This window comes from Camelus ferus, chromosome 33 (assembly GCF_009834535.1).
Source record: "Camelus ferus isolate YT-003-E chromosome 33, BCGSAC_Cfer_1.0, whole genome shotgun sequence".
In the NCBI taxonomy this organism is placed as follows: domain Eukaryota; kingdom Metazoa; phylum Chordata; class Mammalia; order Artiodactyla; family Camelidae; genus Camelus; species Camelus ferus.
The window spans coordinates 3,533,297-3,552,914 of record NC_045728.1 but is presented as its reverse complement, the minus strand read 5'-3'; the positions used below and the strand labels follow the sequence as shown (position 1 = coordinate 3,552,914).

The 19,618-nt window shown below is 49.5% G+C and overlaps 1 protein-coding gene across 4 annotated transcripts in view; it reads left to right on the top strand.

The window, feature by feature from the left end:
- The window catches only part of APLP2 (amyloid beta precursor like protein 2), a 58,515-nt gene extending 45,714 nt beyond the window's left edge, over positions 1–12,801 (top strand). For 2 of the 4 annotated variants that reach the window (XM_032472639.1, XM_032472637.1), the window contains 8 exons: positions 249–377; positions 3,118–3,217; positions 4,604–4,756; positions 6,240–6,275; positions 8,959–9,044; positions 9,729–9,803; positions 10,101–10,256; positions 11,356–12,801. In XM_032472639.1, the coding sequence (XP_032328530.1) occupies positions 249–377; positions 3,118–3,217; positions 4,604–4,756; positions 6,240–6,275; positions 8,959–9,044; positions 9,729–9,803; positions 10,101–10,256; positions 11,356–11,457 (837 nt within the window). In that variant the 3' untranslated portion in view covers positions 11,458–12,801. The remainder of the gene's footprint in view (positions 1–248; positions 378–3,117; positions 3,218–4,603; positions 4,757–6,239; positions 6,276–8,958; positions 9,045–9,728; positions 9,804–10,100; positions 10,257–11,355) is intronic. The other 2 variants (XM_032472640.1, XM_032472638.1) reach the window with 1 other exon arrangement.
- Positions 12,802–19,618: the final 6,817 nt, after the last annotated feature.

The following is a 19,618-nucleotide window of genomic DNA, read 5'->3' as shown; positions in this document are numbered from 1 at the left end:
GATTGGAGGAAGACAGTGGGCTGGAGATTCTGAAATGTGGGGTTAAGGAGCCAGTGTAACTGTGGGCTTTTGGCACTTCACATAGAAAGGACGTTTCTGGTTATTTGGTAACTAGATGCTCTTAAAGGTACAGCGTTCATTCTCGTGCCTCGCTGAGGTTTCTGTTCTTAGGTGAGTTTTTAAGCTTTGTTTTCCCGCCTCTTTTCAGTTCTCTAGTCTCTGGACATGAAAACTGTTTTCTCTTACAGCCTCATCGCATCCTTCAGGCCTTGCGGCGCTACGTGCGCGCTGAGAACAAAGACCGTCTGCACACCATCCGTCATTACCAGCACGTGCTGGCTGTTGACCCAGAGAAGGCGGCCCAGATGAAGTCCCAGGTACACCGGGCAGCGCAGGAGCTGCCCCAGGAGAGCGTGTCTGGTGGGAAGGGACTGCTGTGACTGATGGCTGGACAGCACTGACGGTGGTGTTTCTTCTTGTTAGTTCTTAGAAACTAAGATTTTTGATTTCCAAAGATACTGGGTACAAGAGTTGGTTTTTGCAAAGGTACTATTATAAAAATGTCTTTTCCATACTTTTTAACATTAAATACGTTCTACTTACACCATTTCTGTAAGTCCAGGAATGCATCCTAGTGGAGAGGTAAGTCAGTTTCTGAGTCATTTCTGTGTCAGTTTATTTCTGATTAAGGGAGGGTACCACCAGAATTTATATTTGAAATCTCTTTCTAGGCGGATTGATCAAGCACATCTTAAAAACTGGTCTCTTTTGTTTTGTACAGTTTTTGTTTAGACACTTTGACGTCCCTGGTTTGTCCCACGCTGTGGCCAGCTGGCCTTTGCAGTCGTCTGCAGAGGTTTGCTTCTGGACCTACTTTCTCATTTCTGTATTGTCCACATATTAACCTGTTTTACTCTCTTGTACTCAGAGAACGTGAACTTGCCCGCAAGACTGCTGGCTTCCTTTGAAATAGTTTGGCCTCTGAGTTTTCCTAGAGAGCTGTGTGACGACGTAACTGCTCTTATTCTGTTTCCTACCCTGTTTTTAACGCAGTGCTGAGCTGGTTGTGGGGACCCGGTGTGCACAGGCTGGGGACCCACAACCCCTCCTGCCTGCTATTGCTCGCACGGTGTGATTGTAGGGGGACCCACCAGAGACCCCTGGGAGGGGTGCTGCTGAGGTCCTCCCGTCCTGTCTGCTGCCCGGCTCTGCTCCGGCATCTGACCGCGCACAGTCATGTAGGATTAATTATGTTAACTATAGATGAAGAATCATCCTTAAACGTACAGAGTCCACAAAGGCAGCTGGGTGTTTGGAGAATGAAAGGACTCAGGCCCCTCTAGAGTGTGAAGGGTGTGGGGGGCGGGGCATGGATCTGCAGACCCCCAGGGCTCTGTTGGGGGCCTGGAGCTGAGGCTCTGTTCTGAGCTGATGGAGTAGGAGAGGAAGAGGGAGGGCCAGCAGACCTTGCCGGGGTAGCTTCCAGGAAGCTTCGGGGTGAAGCCTGCATCCTGACCTGTTAGATTTGTTTAGGTCTACCCAGTTGGAAAAAAAAAATAATATTTTCTTCAATTTTTTGGTAGAAAATCTACACTGTAGTGTAGTATTTTATAGAAAAGGCCTGTTTTGTGTGGTGAAAGTAGAAGGTGTGATCAGTGTGTTGAATTAACATGTGTGCCAGGACCAAGGTGCCACTGGAGTGACCTGAGGGGCGGGACCCGCACTTCTTAGAACATCTCTGCTGTGTGGTGTTCAAGGCCCTTAATTCTGGGGAAGCTCAGCTTCTGGATAACATCAGCCTATTGCCTGTTCCCTGTGCTGTCGTAGAAGACCCTGGATATGTTCAGCCTCTTACAACGTGTACACGTCCGACTTGGGGACGAGCAATGTGGGGCGGCAGCCCTGGGGCCCCTCCGAGGACCCTGATGCCTGGCCCTCCGCCGGGTGGGCTTGTCCTCCAGGGTGTGGGAACCGCCCTCTCCCAGGCTCCGTGATCCACCTGACGTGTGGCGGTGTCAGCATGTGCTGGATCTCGGGAGTACATGGTTTGGATTCCATTTGCATTTCCATTTTTTCTCTAAGGCAATCACTCTGGTGCTTTGCCATCAATTTACTTGATTAAAACAATGGCAAATATAAAATTAAATTGCTTTCATCCTCGCTTTTAAAGGTCAGCGAGACATCCATCTACAATAAAAGCATCTTTCCCTTGAACTTTTTTTTTCATTTTGACCCTTCATGTTAATGGCTTCGAGCCCACGTGATTAATCCGTGGGCTCAGTGCGCCCTCTTCAGAAAGGGGCCGGTGGCTGCAGGTGTCACCAGGCAGGGCGGCCTTCCTGAGTAGCTTGTGTGACCTGCAGCCACTTCCTTACTACGCACTGGGGTGGATGTGGCCCAGAGCGCCCCTCAATTCCACCCTGGAAAGCTTAAAAGTCAATGACCACTTTTAATGGCTTTTTTTTTTTTTCTGGGACAACCAACCTTGGAACTTCTGCACTCAGAAAAGGCAGTGAGCTTTGGCAGACAGGATGGTAGATAAATCTTCCTTTATCACTCCTTAAAATCAGGTTCATTTATCCTCAGCAGTGTTGAAAGAGTGGCTGATTTAATTAAACAGGAATAAAACTAGTTCTGATGCTCACGGTGATGATCATTTTAGGCCGTTACTTCACTGAGCAAAAACCCTGCCCCCAGATCACTCTCCTCGCTTCACCAGTCTGACCAGTGGTTTAAAAAAAAAAAAAAAAGACCAACTCTTTTCTTCTTTCACTCAAGAAAAACCTGCTTGCATGTCTGGCGTGGTACAGATTTGGATTCTTCTTTTACAGGACAGTTAGCAAGTGCCTCATGTGAACCAGATCAATAACTGGCCAATGAAAGTTGTGACATTTTCCCTGAACTGGGAGCACTCTCTGTGGATAAATCCTTAGGTCCCCGAGAGGCATTGCACTCATTCTTGCACTGGAGTGGTCAGTAAATATGAGGGGTTCGTACTGTCCCTCTGACCAGCGGCTCTGCTGGACTCTGGAGAACGTGTCCCTTTGCAGAGGCGGGTGGATGTCCCGGCTGGCCCTTCTGCTCGCTGACAAGGCGTCCCCCGTCCTGTGCTTACAGGTGATGACACATCTGCATGTGATTGAAGAAAGGAGGAACCAGAGCCTCTCTCTGCTCTACAAAGTACCTTATGTGGCCCAAGAAATCCAAGAGGAAATTGGTGAGTGTCCACTGTTTGCAGGGAGGTCAGGCGGGACTTCTGTCTAAGGCTCGCCGGCGGCGGTGGGAGAGGGAAACAGGATGAATGAGCAGGGCCGTGAAGCTGGGCATTAGTGCGCCAGGGCTTCTGGAGTCAAGGTCAGGTCCTGGCTGGGAGCCGCAGAGCCTTGGGTTTCACTGACCTTCACCCGGTTACCGGAAGAAAAATCTAGGGTGTGAGGTCCCAAGGGACTGGGCAAGTCTCCTGTTACCTTTTCCTCCTCAACTGCTGATGTGCTTCAGGGCACGTGTTTACACACATTCTCACTTCCTCCCTCTCCTCTGGTCTTTCTCTTTTTCGTTTATGCAGCATATGTTTGTCGTGTCTACTGTGTGTCCCTGAGGGAAATGTGCTCCAGTAGACAGACCTCCTGGAGCTCACACTATAGGAGAGAACAGACAGGAAAGCAGGTGTGGGGTGGGGGTCTGCGTGGGACAGGGAGAGGCTGTCCCAGGAGGGAAGCCTGAGATCCGAACGATGCGGAGGAGCCGTCCCCGCAGAGACCGCACAGAGGGGCCCTGAGCGCAGGAAGTGATAGTCACCTCAGAGGCCGACTGAAGCGACGTTAGCAAAATCAAGGAGTTTGCATTGCGTTCTAGGATAACAGAAAGCTGTTGGATAGTTTTAAACTAGCAAGTGAATAGATCTGGATTACGCTGTTAAAAAGAATGTGAATTTTTAAAAAATCACTTGACTGCCATGTAGCCAGTTGATTAAAACTGAAAACCACCCAGGAAGCAATTGCACAAATCCAGGAGACAGAGGACGGTTGTGCACAGAGAGGTGGGATCGGGGGAGACGGGGGTGTGGGTGGTCGGGAGGATGTGTGTCAGAGGGGGCGCTGACGGGGGGATGGGGGAGGGGGCTGAGGCAAAGATGGCATCGGATGACACCCAGGTTTCCGTCCTGGGCGGCTGAGTGGGTGGTGGTGCTGCATTTTACTGAGGTTGAGTGTTCTTTGTACTTGTTAAAACAGAAGTTGCCCTTGGACATTAAGCGGAGGTGTGAGGTGGGCCACCAGTGGGAGGAGCGGAGGTCGGGGCAGGAGGCGCAGGATGCAGGTTTGGGAGTCAGGGTGTTTGGATGGTATTTGAACCTGTGCTACCGGATGAGACCACTTGACCAGAGTGCGTTGGTAGAGGAGTACCCAGGACGGAGCCCTGGGGTCCCCAGTGCTACTGTGTCAGGGATGCCACCTCGGGTAGAAGGGAAGGAGAAGAGGACAGTGTAGGAGCTCACGTGGTCCACCCATAAGGACACGAACTAGCCCGGTTCAGGCTGTCGGTCCCGTGCCTAGAAGCCAGACCCTTCTGAAAACCGGGCTCCTGCCATATCTGTCTTTGTCAGATGAGCTGCTTCAGGAACAGAGAGCAGACATGGACCAGTTCACTGCCTCCATCTCAGAGACCCCCGTGGACGTCCGGGTGAGCTCAGAAGAGAGTGACGAGATCCCGCCATTCCATCCCCTCCATCCCTTCCCGTCCTTACCTGAGAATGAAGGTGGGTATGATAAACAGCGCACCTTCTTGGCACTGGGGGCCTGGCAGGAAGAATGCAATTAGAAAATTGAAGCAGATTTTGGGTTGTGCTGGGGAGGCTATGTTCCTGGTGCAGGTTGGATGGAGGGACGGGAGACGGGGTTCACTCTGCGCACCTGCTATGTGCGGGCGCCTGTGGGGGCCTTCAGCCTCATCGGCAGGTTAGTAAAATGTCTGCCATGTTGCACACCGTTTGCTTAAAGCCTGCCGATTTTCCTGGTCCTGTCAGCTGCCTCCAGTGTGGAGTCACTTTTCCTTCTACGTGGAGGTCACTCTGCCGCTTAGGTAGCACCTTCGTGTTCTCTGCTGCTGTGGTCTTTTCCTGGTGGTTTGGGGAGGTGGGTAACGGGGAGGCTGCAGCGGCGACGTGACTTGCTCGAGTCTGAGGCTGGTGACAAGCTGTCCCTCTGACCCCAGCGGTGAGAAGAGGCATGCTGCTCTCTTCTGTCCCCTGCTGGTTCTCGATGTCTGAAGGCGCCTCTCAAAGCTGTGGGTCTGCGCCAGAAATAAGCAAGCTGCCGATTCTGGCGCACCGAGATCAGGGCGTGGAATCCGTTTCTATTTATTTGCTGCTGCTGCTGCTGCTGGTGATAAAAATAGTGACCACAGCTACAGAGTGCTTCCCAAACCATACAACCAGCCTTGGCTAGTGCTGTGCGTGGACGCTCTCATTTATATTTTTATCCTCAAAATAATCCTCTAAGGTAGGGCCTGGAGTGTTGGCCCCATTGGGGATTCCAGGGTTTCAAGGGGTTAAGTGTCTGCCTGGCATCATGTAGCTTGTAGGTAGAGGGTAAGGATTTGAACCCAAGCCGACACAGTCCTACTGTCCTAGGTCCAGTGCCACCCCAACCAGGTACGGTGGCTCTGCAGCAGAGGCCCAGGCAGGGGGCATCCAGGTTAGCCTCCAGACCGTCACAAAAATGCCCCTAATTCTGTTATGTCAGAGGTACCAGCTCAGCCCAGTTGACTCTCTGATACTAAACTGGGATCCGAGGAAGGAGCCGGGCGAACAGAGTGGTGCCGCTGCACCCTACACCCGCGCTCACCCTACACCCTACACCTCCACGGGCTGTCGGTGGGGGCGTCTCGGACGTCTGTGAACTCGGCCCTTTTCTCCTTCTCAGAAAACCACAGTCCATACTAACCTGTGTTTTTCTTATTTTCTAAGAAAAGTAACTTGGGGCTAAGCTCAGTAATATTGGAATCTCACAGAAGTTCCCCCAAAAGACCCAAACCGACCGGCTTCTCTCTCCTGCCCTCTAGCCCTTAGCTGTAGATCTTCCCGCCTTGTGCTTACGGGGTGTGGCGCGGGCGTGGTTGTAAGGGAGAGCACTTTTGTTCACATTGTAGAGAAATTCTAAGGTAGGAATTTTGAAAGAAACTTTTTTTTCCCTTAATCTTCTTTTATGCTGTTTTGTTTCTGTTGTTTTCCTTCCCGCTAGACACCCAGCCGGAGTTGTTCCACCCAATGAAAAAAGGTTGGTTGTCAAAGATGTTCCCTTGTAAGACCCTCATTCCTTTCACATCCCCGGAAGTTTCACATTCTGTTTCATTCCATCTCCTGAGCTTTTCCACCTCATCCTTCAGACGTGGCTGTGGGTGCAGGGACGGCAGCCCCGGCTCCCAGCGTCGGTGGGTCTGCTCACCAGGTGGCCACGCTGAGCTGTCCTTCTGGATGTCCAGAGAAGACAGAATAACCAAACTCGATTTTTCATAAATCCTTTCAACCTGGGTAGACTTTTAAAAGTGTGTCCAGTTTAACCAGGTTGGTTGCGAACTGTTGGGAGACACACAAATAGGCTTAGCGTCGGGCAGAGAGTCGTTTTATTTTCCCTCCCCTTTTCCTCTGCTGCTGCCACTTTGCATCTTCCCCCTTCCTTTCAGCTTCCCCCTCCCTCCGTCTCTGCCCACCTGTCTCTTGCCCACTGTCTCATGTCCCTGGAGATGGAGCCCTGCTCCTCCAAACTCAGTAGAAGATGACGGATGAAGCAGGTTGAGGCAAGGGAACTCATGCGTAGCGAGTCCAGGTTTGAGATAAAGTTGGCCGGATGTGCTGAGCGCTTGCATTCTTCATCTCATTTAACCCACTGAGCACAGGTGTGGGTAGGGTTTCAGCCCTTTTCTAGGTAAGGCATTTGAAGAAGCTCAGAGTTAAAGTTAGGAGTTTAAGAAGCGGTGGAGTCAGTTTGAACTCTGTCTTCAAAGCCTGCAGTGTTTCTGTTTGGTAGAACGTGGTGTCGGCTGCAGCATCTCCCGGGTGGATGGGCGGCCCAGCCTCCAGGGTCATCGCGAATGAGGTCCCACGTTCACAGACTGCTTGTGCTGCCAGCGCTGGGCCCCGGCTGAGGGGCGGCGGTGGTGTGTGTGCACCAGCTGACTCTTCAGAACCACCCGCGTGTACCTGCTTTGTTTTATTGTCCTTGGATGTGCCTCTGGGTCACTGTGTGGACATTCCCCTGAACAACGTATCTTGGATATGCTTAAAGACAATTTTCTAAAAGTTTAACTGGCTTTCACCCTTACAGTTTAACTGTCATTAGTGGGTATAGTTTAAACATTAACTTTCGGTCTCCTGAGTTCCTTGTTTACGCGTTCTGTAAAACCAAAGTGGTTTCGATCAGTGTTTAAGAAGCACGTGGGTCGTAGCACCAAACAAGCCTTGGAACAGACTGCACTGGTGGTAGGACTGAATTAGCTGGGTCTGTGCCACATTATTTTTCAGGTGGGGTCCTGCCCTTGTGACCTGGAAACTCTGCGGTGGGGGAAGGAGCACAGTTAGAATTTGTTAGACTCGGTCATGAACTTCCCACTGAGAGAGATTCCTCTTTCTCAAATAGCTGAAATGCAGTGTTGCTGTTTCACTGATATTTTGAGACTACAAAAGCCAGCCCTGGTTTTACCCTGGAATCAAGTTGTGAAACTTCCTTAAAATGAAAGCTTTGGAACAAAGCTGTGTCGTCTTTGGCTGCCTTCTCACGAGTTAAGTGTGAGCTGGCCTGAAGGTGCAGCGACTGCAGCCCAGTTCGCAGTGACTCGGGTCCAGCGCGGGTCTGGCTGTGAGCTGGACAGCTCTGCCGGGTGTCATGTCACCACCCGTCTCGGGGACAGCAATGCTATGCACATTGTCCTGCCGGAATCTTACTCACTTGCCGGTGGTCACCTTAGAATGCCGAGTATGCTGTCAGATTGATCTGTTTGTAAAAGGTTCATTGACTCATAGGGGTCTGTACAGAACTAGATATATTATTATTAATAGGAAACTCGTGGGAGAGCTAGAAGCCACGTGCTCTGGAGCTAAAAATAACGAGGATTGTTCCTCACTTCTCCTCTCCCTGGGTTTCTGCTGCATCTGGGCGTTGTCCTTAGGAGTGCCACGCACAGGTGACGTGGGCTCAGGTGATACCGGCCTTGACGAGAGCAGTGTTTCTGTTCTTGCTCTGTTCATGGCAGGGTGCCTGCCACCCTGGGGTTGGAATTCTCACTGTGTATGGAATGCTTCCTTCCTGTTCCCTCTCTCATGACCATCGAGGCGGTGACCGTGTGTGATCTAGGCCCCGAGAGGGTTACGGCCTAGTGGGAGGTGCAGGAGAAAATCAGGGATCATGGTGACTTTAAGTGCTGCAACCTGGGATGTGTCCCTGGAGGAGGTGCAGCTTGAAGGACAAAAAGGAAGGGTTTAAGGCTGGGGACGGTCTTTCAGGCAGAAAGAGTGGCCTGTGGAATAAAAGACGACGCTCAAGGCGAACGTGCACATTCCCTGCTGGTGTGGCCCTGCTTCCGTTCAGAGGGAGCCCCGGCTGTTGAAGGGGCAGGTTGAGGGGTGGTAGGTGCTTAGTAACAGCCACGGGGGGTTACGTGTTCACCTGGGCTGGCATGCCTTTGGATTCAGCTTCTATGTCTCTTACAAAAAGCGTCTCTCCTGAAAGTTTGCGTTCCATTTTCCAAGTTGGACGCAAACCAGCGAGCACTGTCTCCTCCTCCACGATACCATCGGTCCTGTGTCGCTCATCCCTCGGGAGCACAGTTGCATCCTCGAAACGTGCGCGAGTAGCCTGTCGAGTGCGGGGGGAGGCTTTCGATGTGGGCTCCCCAGCCCGCATCTGTGAGGTTGGCATGGGGTCAGCCCATCCTGGGAAACCCAGCTGTGCTCTCTCCATCCAGGGTCTGCGCTGGGAGAGCAGGACGGAGGACTGATCGGTGCCGAGGAGAAAGTGATTAACAGTAAGAATAAAGTGGATGAAAACATGGTGAGCCATCTCTCTCTGCTGCCCTGCCATGTTAACTTTGAGAACAGCTGGAGCGAGCGGCCTTGTTCTAGGTGCCTCACAGGTGGGTGGGCTCCGACACTCCCACAAACGTGCTGTATCGTTTAGCGTCTGGGCGTGAGAAGGAACAGAGAATTATTTTTCAGCAGCAGCCCATCTCTTGCTCTGCGCTGGAAAATATATTTGCACCTAAAGGTATGAATAAAATATGAGAGGCCATGTCAAGTGAGTAGAGATTTAATAACTGAAAAAGGAATGGAGTTGGACTTGGTTCTCACACTGCCTGAGGTTTATACGTCCTGTTGCTGATTCCTCTAGCATTTTTGTCGCTTACACTTCTGGATCGTCCTTAACTGGGTTTGGTATTTAATCAGGGCTTCTTGGTGATCTGTCCTGAAACACCCCCACGACAGTTACCCAAGGGAAAATGCAGGTGACAGCCCTTGGAAGAGCAGCTGCCGTGCAGTTATCTGGCACCCACACTTGCTCCTTCATTTAGGGGTTCAGCGAGGGGACTTTGGTGAATGCGGCAGGACTGACGGGTCAGTGGGTGTCCATCAGGTGTCTGCTTCCCTCCACCAAAGGGTAAACAGCAGAAGAGAAGCAGTTATGTTTCTGCTCATTGTCCCCTCCCACCCAGTTGGTGACATTTCCCTGCTGTTTCAGGTCATTGACGAGACCCTGGATGTGAAGGAGATGATTTTCAATGCTGAGAGGGTCGGGGGCCTCGAGGAGGAGCCGGTATGTGTTTGTGACTGGAACCTGCTGGCAGCTCCCACATCAGTCTGTTCTGTTCTGTCCCATCTTCTCAGCTCAGGCGGTAACTGGGAGCAGTGCCTGCCCTCTTTAGTTACTAAACGTCCCTCATCACCCCATTTTCCATACTTCTGGACAAGAAAGCTCAAACTAAAATCTCCGTAGAGATTGGGAAGGGAGGGCTCTGCGCATCTGGGTGGTCACCGGGCCGCAAGGGAGACCCGACGGAGGGCTCACGGCTGCTCCAGCCCATCTCTCTCACCTCCACCTGCTCCATTTCAGGAGTCCCTGGGGCCGCTGCGGGAGGACTTTGGTCTGAGCAGCAGCGCCCTCATCGGCCTGCTGGTCATCGCGGTGGCCATCGCCACGGTCATCGTCGTCAGCCTGGTGATGCTGAGGAAGCGGCAGTACGGCTCCATCAGCCACGGCATCGTGGAGGTGAGCGCTGGGCGCCCCTCAGCGCAAGCTCTGCCCTGAGCTGCCAGCAGCTCTCAGGATTCAGACGTCTCGCTGGGGACCTCGCATCCTCGCCGGGTCATTAGGCCACTTGTTGGAAGTGAGCCCCGCTGAAGGACGGTGATCCTCGACCGGGGGCCACAGCCAACTTGGCGCGTTGAATTCGGGCTTTGTGAGTGTGAGGAAATTGCAAGGGCTGCAGAGGGTGAAGCCTGTTCTGAGTGTTTCCTTAGCGTTTCGTTTTCCAGGTGCGTTAGATGTTTGAGAACCGTTAGATGTTTGAGAACGAAGGACTGCTGATACTGTTTCTTTATTTACTGTTAGTTTAATGTTTTTGATCTGTTTTATAAGGAACAAAGCTGATGTTTGACGGCTCAGGCAGCAATGGCCACATGAGTGAACCGAGTCTTTAAAATATGAAGTAGGAATAATATTCCTCTTTTTTGGTGGGGAAAGAAGCGACAGGAAGTTCAGAAAGAGGCAGAGCAGACTGTTTCTGTTCCATTGTCTGTGCACTTGTAATTAGAGCTGCTTTATTACGCTTGTGTTGGTGGTGGGATCGCCCAGAGAGTCTGGATTCTAGAGGAGGGAAAGCGTATGCTCTGGAAACTAGTTCAGATGCCTGTGTCTTAAGTTACGTGGTTTCACCTCCTGCTGGACGCTGACCTCATTACAGAATTCCAGGCTGGAGGAGCCCCGGGGGGTTGGTTGTCTGGCACCACTCCTTAGGTTACAGGCGTGGCTCACTGAGGCCGCCCCGCACCAGAGCAGCAGAGCTGAGCCTTGCTGTCACTGTGATGCTGAGAGACTCAGCTCACCGTTTTATCCAACTCGGAGCAAGCGTTTAGGACTCCAGCTTTCAGAAGCCTGGCCTCTCTGACCCTCTTCTTTCCTCTCTCCCTCCCTCCTCCTGGGTCCTCACCAGCTCTTGTTTGGTTCACCTGGTGGAAACAGGGCGCTGGGCTGACTTTGGTCCCTGGGGAATCACACATGCAGCTCAGGTCTCCTGACGCCCTGGGAAGTTCTCCTAGGGTCATGCAATGACCCCGCCCCCACCCCACCCCCATCTCTGTTCTTCCAGGTCGACCCAATGCTCACCCCAGAAGAGCGTCACCTGAACAAGATGCAGAACCATGGTTACGAAAACCCAACCTACAAGTACCTGGAGCAGATGCAGATTTAAGCGGGAGGAGCGCAGCGCCCGGCGGGAGTGGGGGCGCGGCGGGCGGCGGGGCTCCAGGCGCCTGGATCGACTACTGAGCAGCAGTTACTTCCAGAGGATTTCATCTTCACTCAGACCTCCTGGGTCACTAAGACTGTAAAGCACTACTGTAGAATCACGAGTTCCATGCTTTTAAATGGGTGAACAAATGTTAATATAACTATATGATATATAAACCTTAAATGAAATGAAAAAATGGTCTATTGCAGATATTTGACTGATGTAGTTTTCCTTTTTTTTTTTTTTAAATTAATCAGGAATCCCACTTCCATTGTATTGTCTCACACGTACTCGCTATAGAAACAGGAAATGTTGATTTTCAGCGATAGACTGTACATGCTGTATGCAGGCCATTTGTTCCAGCTGCATTGTGTAAACCAGCTCTTTAAGGCTCACTGTCCTGTCCTGGTTTTTATTAAAAAAGAAGAAGAAGAAGAAGAAGAGGCAGTATTCCCTTTTAAATGAGCTTTCAGAAAGTTGCTGAGAAACCAGATGAGCTAGGAGCCGAAACTGAAGTACATCGTGACCCCGTCTCAGAGTCACTGTGAAGGACCAGTTCCTCGAAAGTCCGGTGCTCCCACTGCCGGGTACCTTGGTGTCTCCACACAAGGCCTGTCACCACGGAGGCGCCAAAGGCAAGCATTTGAGTTCCAGCGTCCTTCGGCCAGCCTGGCGTGTGCAGGTTAGGGCCCCTGCCGCCTTCCTCCTGAACCCAGTTCTCCCACAGAAAGTAGCCTGTAGTTTGTACGTGATTTTCTGCCACCGTCTGCCGTTGACTCACCGTGGCTTCCCACTGCTCACCCCCATCCTGAGTCGTGTCCCGGGGTGCCCCCTCCCTCGCAGGGCATTTCGCCCCCGCAAAGGCACTGACCCCGAGCCCCCCGTGGTCCTCCGAGGTGACGCGGTAGGAGGCGGCCGGCGGCCCGAGGAGAACGCGGGGGATTGCCTCCGCATGGAAGGTGGGTGTTCCGGGTTGCACATGCAGTGATCTGTAGACCCCGCAGAAAGCTCTGAAGGTTTTGTTTCCTCCACTTGAGTCTTTGTGATGCTTGTATAGTTGATGTCGATGCTCACAGCTGCTGCTTTTCCTCTTTTTTTCTTTTTTTTTTTTTTTTTAATTCTGAAGGTTCTGGTAACCTGTGGTGTATTTTTTTTCTATTTCCCTGTGGCAGTTTTTTTTCTTCCTCCCCTCTACCCTGTCCATGTCTCTTCCCACTATGCACAGATAAACTTCACCCACAAACTCCTTAATCTGATCTGTGGAGAATGTACAGTTTAAAAACATCAATAAATACTTTAACTTCACCAAGACTCCTTGTTTTATTGGCCTAGAGTTAATCGTGGCGATGGCTTTAACCCTCCTGCCCCGGGACGGTGGGCGGCTTCCTGACCTGGGGGTCACCGGCTGCGGCAGGGGCGGGAGCTGGTCACTCAAGCAGGCTGGACTCCTGGGCTTGAATTCTGCTTTTCCTTTAAAACAGAAGAAGGAAAGTGCCTTCAGCCTCAAGGCTGGTGCCTTTTATTGATCTCAGAGGAATAGTCTTTCATTGTTTCTTTAATGATTTCCTCCACTGTATTTTATGGTTCCTAAAATTCTGATTGAACTTTGGACCTCCCTGATTGCTCCTTTTTCTTTAGGTTTAGTCTATAATCTGGGTGATTGCTTTGTATTTTTTAAATTTCATAAGAGTGGCTTGCTTTATCTTAATATTTCTTGTAAAATTTCTTCTTTTTATGATGACAAATCCACCTGAGTTTCTGCATCAGGATTTTTAAGGTTTTCTTCCTTCTATGTGACCTGTTTCCTTTTGAGCTATTGATATCCTATAAATTCCTGTAAATGTGTAGGGATCATTCATTTGACCAAATGTAGGAATAAAGTACATGATTAGCTAAAAGGACTAATATAAGAAAGTCAGGAGTTCGGTGCAGCAAAATCTAATTAATGTTTATTAATATGAGACTTTTCTTGATCCTGGAAACTGAGTGGAGCCTGTGGCTGAACTGTCAGGAAGCTTTGCAGTTTCTGAGTTTTTCAAATAACCTGCCGCTAGGAGGCACTGTTCTCACTGGAGGCGGTTTGTTTACCCCACACCTGCTTTCAGCACTTTGTGCCTGGGGGTGGTTTTCACTGGTGACCCAAGTCTTTTTAACATCCAGCTACTGTATGAGTCAGTTCAGGGGCTCAGGTCAGAGTCCTCACTGTAGTTGAGTGAAACGCCAATCTACATATTTGGCACAGTTAAGATTCCATGGCGTACACACGCGTATCTGGGTATAAAAGTACATGTGTGTGCATGTATGGTGTATACGATACTGGATTAGGGAGTGCATTTTACGAGCCTCTGGCCAGAAAGCGCCTTGGGACAAACCAGCTGGACGAGCTGGTTCTCCTCAGCGATCACACTCCCCCACCTGCCCCTCCCTCCCGCGTTGACGTCACAACCTGCTGCCAGGAAGGTCGTGAAAAAGACGAAACTTTATTTTTTGAACTCAGTTTTCTGCCAGAGTGCCCTGAAGAGTGTTTTCACCTGACCCTCTGTAATATCAGGTCAAAGTAGGGATCTACACTCATGATTCGGTTCCAGTTCTAACAGGCCAGCCTCACGTGAGTGTCTGCCAGCTGCCAGCTGCTCTGCATGCAGTGCCTCAATTAATTGTCTTCATTTTATAGCACAGCTTTTATGTTATAGCAAGCTGAGGTCCTCTGACTAGGGAGGGATGAAGCAGAGATCCAAGCCCGGCTGTCACTGTTGTCTCCTTGTCCAGTGTCCGTCAGTCCTGGAAGACAGCCCTGGAAGTCAACGCACAAGCTGGTGCTTGCCAATCAGGACCCATCCAACAGGCCAGCTCTTAGGGCTGGTGTCTGCTACCCACGCTGCTGTCGATGGTGGACTGGTGACATAGTAGCAGTGGGTTCTTTTAAGTACAACTCATTCCCTGAATGGGGTCGGTGCAGAGGATGCTGAGGTTAGATTGGAGCGTTCTGGCAGCTGGGTTCACGTAGCACCCTCCTCCTGGATTGACGGAGAGCTCTGTGTATCTAGATGGATAGAAGCTCTGGAGATGCAAGGTTTTTAATTCCGAAAGGAAACGCCCATGGAGATGCATGTGAGACCGGGACTGCCCGGCGGGCTCCGCTCTGCTCCCTGCTGGCACCGTCGCCTCACCAGGTCCTGAGAGAAACCTGCCCTCCCCTGGTTTCTGCTCGGTGACTCAGCCTTGCCCTCTGGGGAATGTGGCCCTGCCCATCTTGCTGGCACCTCAGGTGCCGACAGCTCCCAGTGGACTTTGATGCGAGGCCCTCCTACTTCCCCATCTGCTCTCAGTTACCAACCGGAACCTGGCAGCTGAGGTCTGAGCCAGGTGCCCTGGAAATCTCTGGTTTCTATGGCTGTGATTTAGGAGACAGATTGGGATGCAATGAGTCACTAAGATTTGAAGAGGTCCTGGGGTCCCCTCGAAAGGAGCACACTGTCTTACACTACTCGTTAGAAGTGGTGGGACGGGCGAAGTGGCAGGAAGGAGCTGGAAGGCCCTGTGGCATCCCCCTCGTTCCACAGGTGGCACAGCCACCAGCTCACATGCCACTCAGCACGCAGCCGAAGCGTAGAGCGTGCAGTAAGCTCTTTTCTGGGACAGAGGGTGAAGTGGTCCTTCTAAGACAGGGAGAGCCAGCACCTTGCCTTGTCACCCAGCGTGAACAAGGGGACACGGCGTCTGCCCTGTCCTCTGTGTGCACGAGGTCTAGAGGCCTTGGCAATTGCAGGTGCGGGTGGTCCAGGCGTCCAGGGAAGCGGGACGAGAGACCTAACCAATGAGAAAATGCTTTTCTGGAATCCTTGAAAAGCATGGGGCATGATTTGAGGAATCTTGAAGAGTTCTCTGGCCAAGTTGACGCACGTCTGATGGAACTTAAAATGCTGGAGTCTGTGGCTCTTTTTCCTGAGAGCAGTAACACCCATTCAGTAGAGACTTCCTCATGTGTGTCCCCCACAGAGAGTTACTTTAAAATTATGTACATAGATTATCATAGATAGTAACTCTGAAAGCATCAAAAAGATGAAATTTTTTCCCCAAATTTTATTTCATAAGGGTACAAAGCCTTTTAGGCCCAGTAAAATTTATTCAGATTTCATTAGTTTTTGCAGATGACTTTTTCCTGTCTCTCAGGATATCACATATTTAGTTGTCCCTTTAAGCTCCTCTCGACTGAGGCAGTTTCTCAGAATTTCCTTGTTTTTGATGATTTTGAAAGTTTTGAGGAGTGCTGATCAGGCCTCTTGTAGGATGCCCCCTCTGTGGGGAGTGGTTGGATGTTTTCTCGCAAAAGCCCCTGGGGTTGTGTGTTACTGGGGAGGAAGACCGCAGCCGGGCGCCACGCCCATCAGCCCGTGTCCGGGTGCACACCGTCACGTCGTATCCCCGCTCACCCTGGCCTTGACACGCTGGCTGAGGTGTGTCGGTTTCCCCCCTGTGAAGTCTCTCTCCTCTGTCCTCCCTCTCTGGAAGGACGCCCCTGTCACCCGCCTGCACTTCAGGAGTGGAGTTACACTTCCCCATACCTTAATTGCTTTTGCGTGTTCTAACCCGCAAAACGGAGCCACTAGGAAGTCTGGTTCTAAGGCCCATTTGTTTCTTTGTCGTATTCTGTATTTCATGGCTATCAAAGCTCGAAGAGTTCTTGACTATGGGATGGTTTCAGGGGTGTATAAGTCTAACCTATGTCAAACTTACCAGATTGTCCACCTCTAGTATGTGCAGTTTATTGTATGCCAATTACACCTCAATAAACCTGGTTTTGTTTTTTTTTTTTCCAAAGCCAGAAGAGACGCCTCTCAAAAGCAGGCTGGAAGTGGGAGAAGTCATCCTTGATTGTGCCTGTTAACAGCACAAAACTCAAATTCCAGTCCTGGGGTGGTGATAACTCAGTGGTAGAGCACATGCTTAGCATGCATGAGGTCCTGGGTTCAACTCCCAGTACCTCAAAATAAAATAAAATAATCCAACCCTATCTACCAATTCCATTTCCAAGTTTAAGTATACAAATAGGTCTTTCAGGTCCCTGTTGACAGTAGAATTATCTGCTAATGGAAATCTTTCCAGACCTTGGTTTTCAAGGTTCTCCATAGCATGAGTTTCTTAGAAAAAGCAAATTGGAGAAGATGTTTTTAACTTAGCGAACAAAACAAAAAACAGTATAACATCATTAAGTTCAACAACTCTAAACACTTTGTCACAAGACGAATCTCTCTGTGAGGTACAAAATGTTTCCTTGGTCACTCCCAATCTTATTTTAAAATATTGCAAGCATTCTATCATATTTAAATGTTCCTGAGTCTTATCAAAATAACTACATTGGTTGGAGACATTTTGTGGCAATCCATGCACTTATGATTTCCAGCATCAAATGTTATCTGGAAGTATTTCATTACTCCAGTCAAAGCAGCCAATCCATCAGTATTACGTTTTCCCGGATTTTTCAAACTTGTCTTTTCCATAAAATACAAATAAAATTTAAGAAGCATCCAGAGTGTTCCAAGGGGGAACTCTGAAGCCAAACTGCCTGATTCTTTTCCTAATCCGGCTGCCTCCTGGCTGATGACCTTGAGGAAGTTGTCTAACTGCTCTGTGCCTTAGTTTCTCCATCTGAAAACTTGGGGGTGGTGATAGTACTTACTAGGTTGGGTTAGGAGTGAGTGACAGGTACCGATTCTAAACCTACACCGGTGCCCAGTGCACAGCAAGTGCTTGATGAGCATGAAGTGGTTTTACTATTTGACCGCTGAAAACTTCCTCTCCACTACATGGGGCTCAACAACAAAAAAATAGCATTTGTGTACGTCCTGATTAAAGCAAATGGCAAGTATTATAGCATAAACTGGGCTCTGATAGAAACACCTGGACTTTCATCCAAGCCTCCCGTACTCTGACGGTGCTTTTTGCTTGTTTCTTCAAAGTGGCCATCTTCCCACAGCCCTTGCTGATGGAAGAATGGATGATACTGCTGCCACAGTGCAGAATTCTCTGTATCACTTCAGTCCTTTTCACTACGGCAGGACAAAGTGATTCTGCACTGGTTTACGGCTTTTTGTCTTTGGCTTTTAATTAAGAACTTCAAGCTGAATATTTATCACCCCTTAATGAAATTATGTAAATTACGAAAGTGAGTGTTGCATGACTTCCGGCACTGAAAAAATGATAGTGGCTTGTCTCCACACACTGGACATACAGTTTTTAAGTCTCATTAATCCTGTTGGCCTCATAGTATTTGTTAATGCCTCCAGACCCAATGTACACTTAGAGTAAGGAACGTCATTATTAACAGATGTTGTAAATATCCATTATTGATTTGCGATGTAAATCCATGGTCCTGATAATTTATAACTTTTTTTTTACCAACTTCTTATCAGATGACAGTTGTTTTAACCAGATAACGTGGCAGTTGAAGCGTTTGTACTGGGAGTAGAAACGTCAACGTTGTCATTTTCTTGTTCTGCACTTGTAGTGACGAGAATACATTGGAAGAATCTTTAAAAGCCACACAGACGTTTATTTACATTATTTGATTAGAACGTCAGTTCCTTTAATCTGATGCATAAGCAGTGGACTCAGAACATAAGGAAATGCATCAGGTACTTTGCTTTCTTAAAAAGCCCACGTAGATCCCTTTGGGTCCGTGGGTCAGGGAGTAGCTACAAATATCAGATGGAAGAAGGGATGAGCTCAGACCTGCTGATGATATGGACAGGGCAGAAATTCTCAACTATGCTCCAAAGAGCAGCAGGTCCGTAGGCCTGGCTAATCAAATGCACGTCCAGAAGGCTCCGAGGATGCACTCCAGGCCGCCAGCTCAGATCATCTGCATTCGCCCTGCCCTCAGACGCCAGGCTGTCTTTGGAACAGCCCTCCGATGTTGGGAAGGGTTTCTGTATCATGCCTCCTGTCTACCCACAGCAAGAACAGAACTTGACTTCTCAGCCAGCTTGTGGGGTGTCACTTAGGGTCCCCAGTGAGACGCACTCTCAGGAGACCTACTCAAGAGAGGACAAAGAGCATGCAGCCCACTGTCTGGTTGTAGTGACAGCAGAGGCACACAGCTTCCGGGCAGCACTCCTGGCCTCCAGGGTCAGCCTCACCCGGGGCGGAGCTGCAGCGGTATCTCCCTGGGATGGGAGCCGGGGGCGTCCCAGGCAGCCACTGGTGAGGCTGGCCTTGTTCCTGGCTGTGCCTTCTCGCTTCTTGTCCTCTCTGGCCCTCCCAGAGGTTCTAGGAGCTTCCTAAGAATCTTTTAATAACTTCCTCTTTTTTGTTGTTGTTTTTTTACCCAAATTAGCTGGAGCATTCTGTTGCTTGATGAGCTGGCAGGTTAACAAAAACTCCACTAAGGGCAAGCTCACTGAACTCTAATGAAAAATTGTAGTGTTGCCTTCATTTAATAAAGGGGGTAGAGCTTTAAAAAAGAAAAGGCGACGTGAGAACAAGGACTCTCCGTGCAGGAAAAGAAAAATACAGAGACAAGGTATCATAGTCGATGCTACCCTGTGGTCCCAAATTGGAATCAGAAGTAAATATGAGTGAATTTGCTGGATATCTTATCTCTTTAAAAAAAAATTCCTAGCTTTGTCCACCAAAAGCCCCAGACACAATGACCAACTCAGTGTAACGAACACTACTTGTGCCCAGATGATTGTCTTGAAACAGCATTTCTCATCAGAAGACACTAGGATGTCTTAAAGAAACGGCTGATGGCACGTGTGGGCAGGTGGAGCACAAGGTGGATCTTACCAGAAAGCAAAGAATGATCAAAGATGAGCAAGACTGAGTCAAAAAAAGAGTCAGAACCAATGAAGACATTCCTGCTGGTCAAAGAGAGGACAGTTTGAACATCAATAGCATAAAAATGGCAACGAACCAAAACATAATAACTATGTTTATTTTTTTACTGAAGTATACTTGATTTACAATGTTGTGTTAGTTCCTAGTGCACAGCATAGTGATTCAGTTACACAGATAAATATTTTCTTTTTCATATTCTTTTTCACTATAGGTTATTACAAGATATTGAATGCAGTTCCCTGTGCTATACAGTAGAAACTTAATGTATATCTATTTTAAAAAT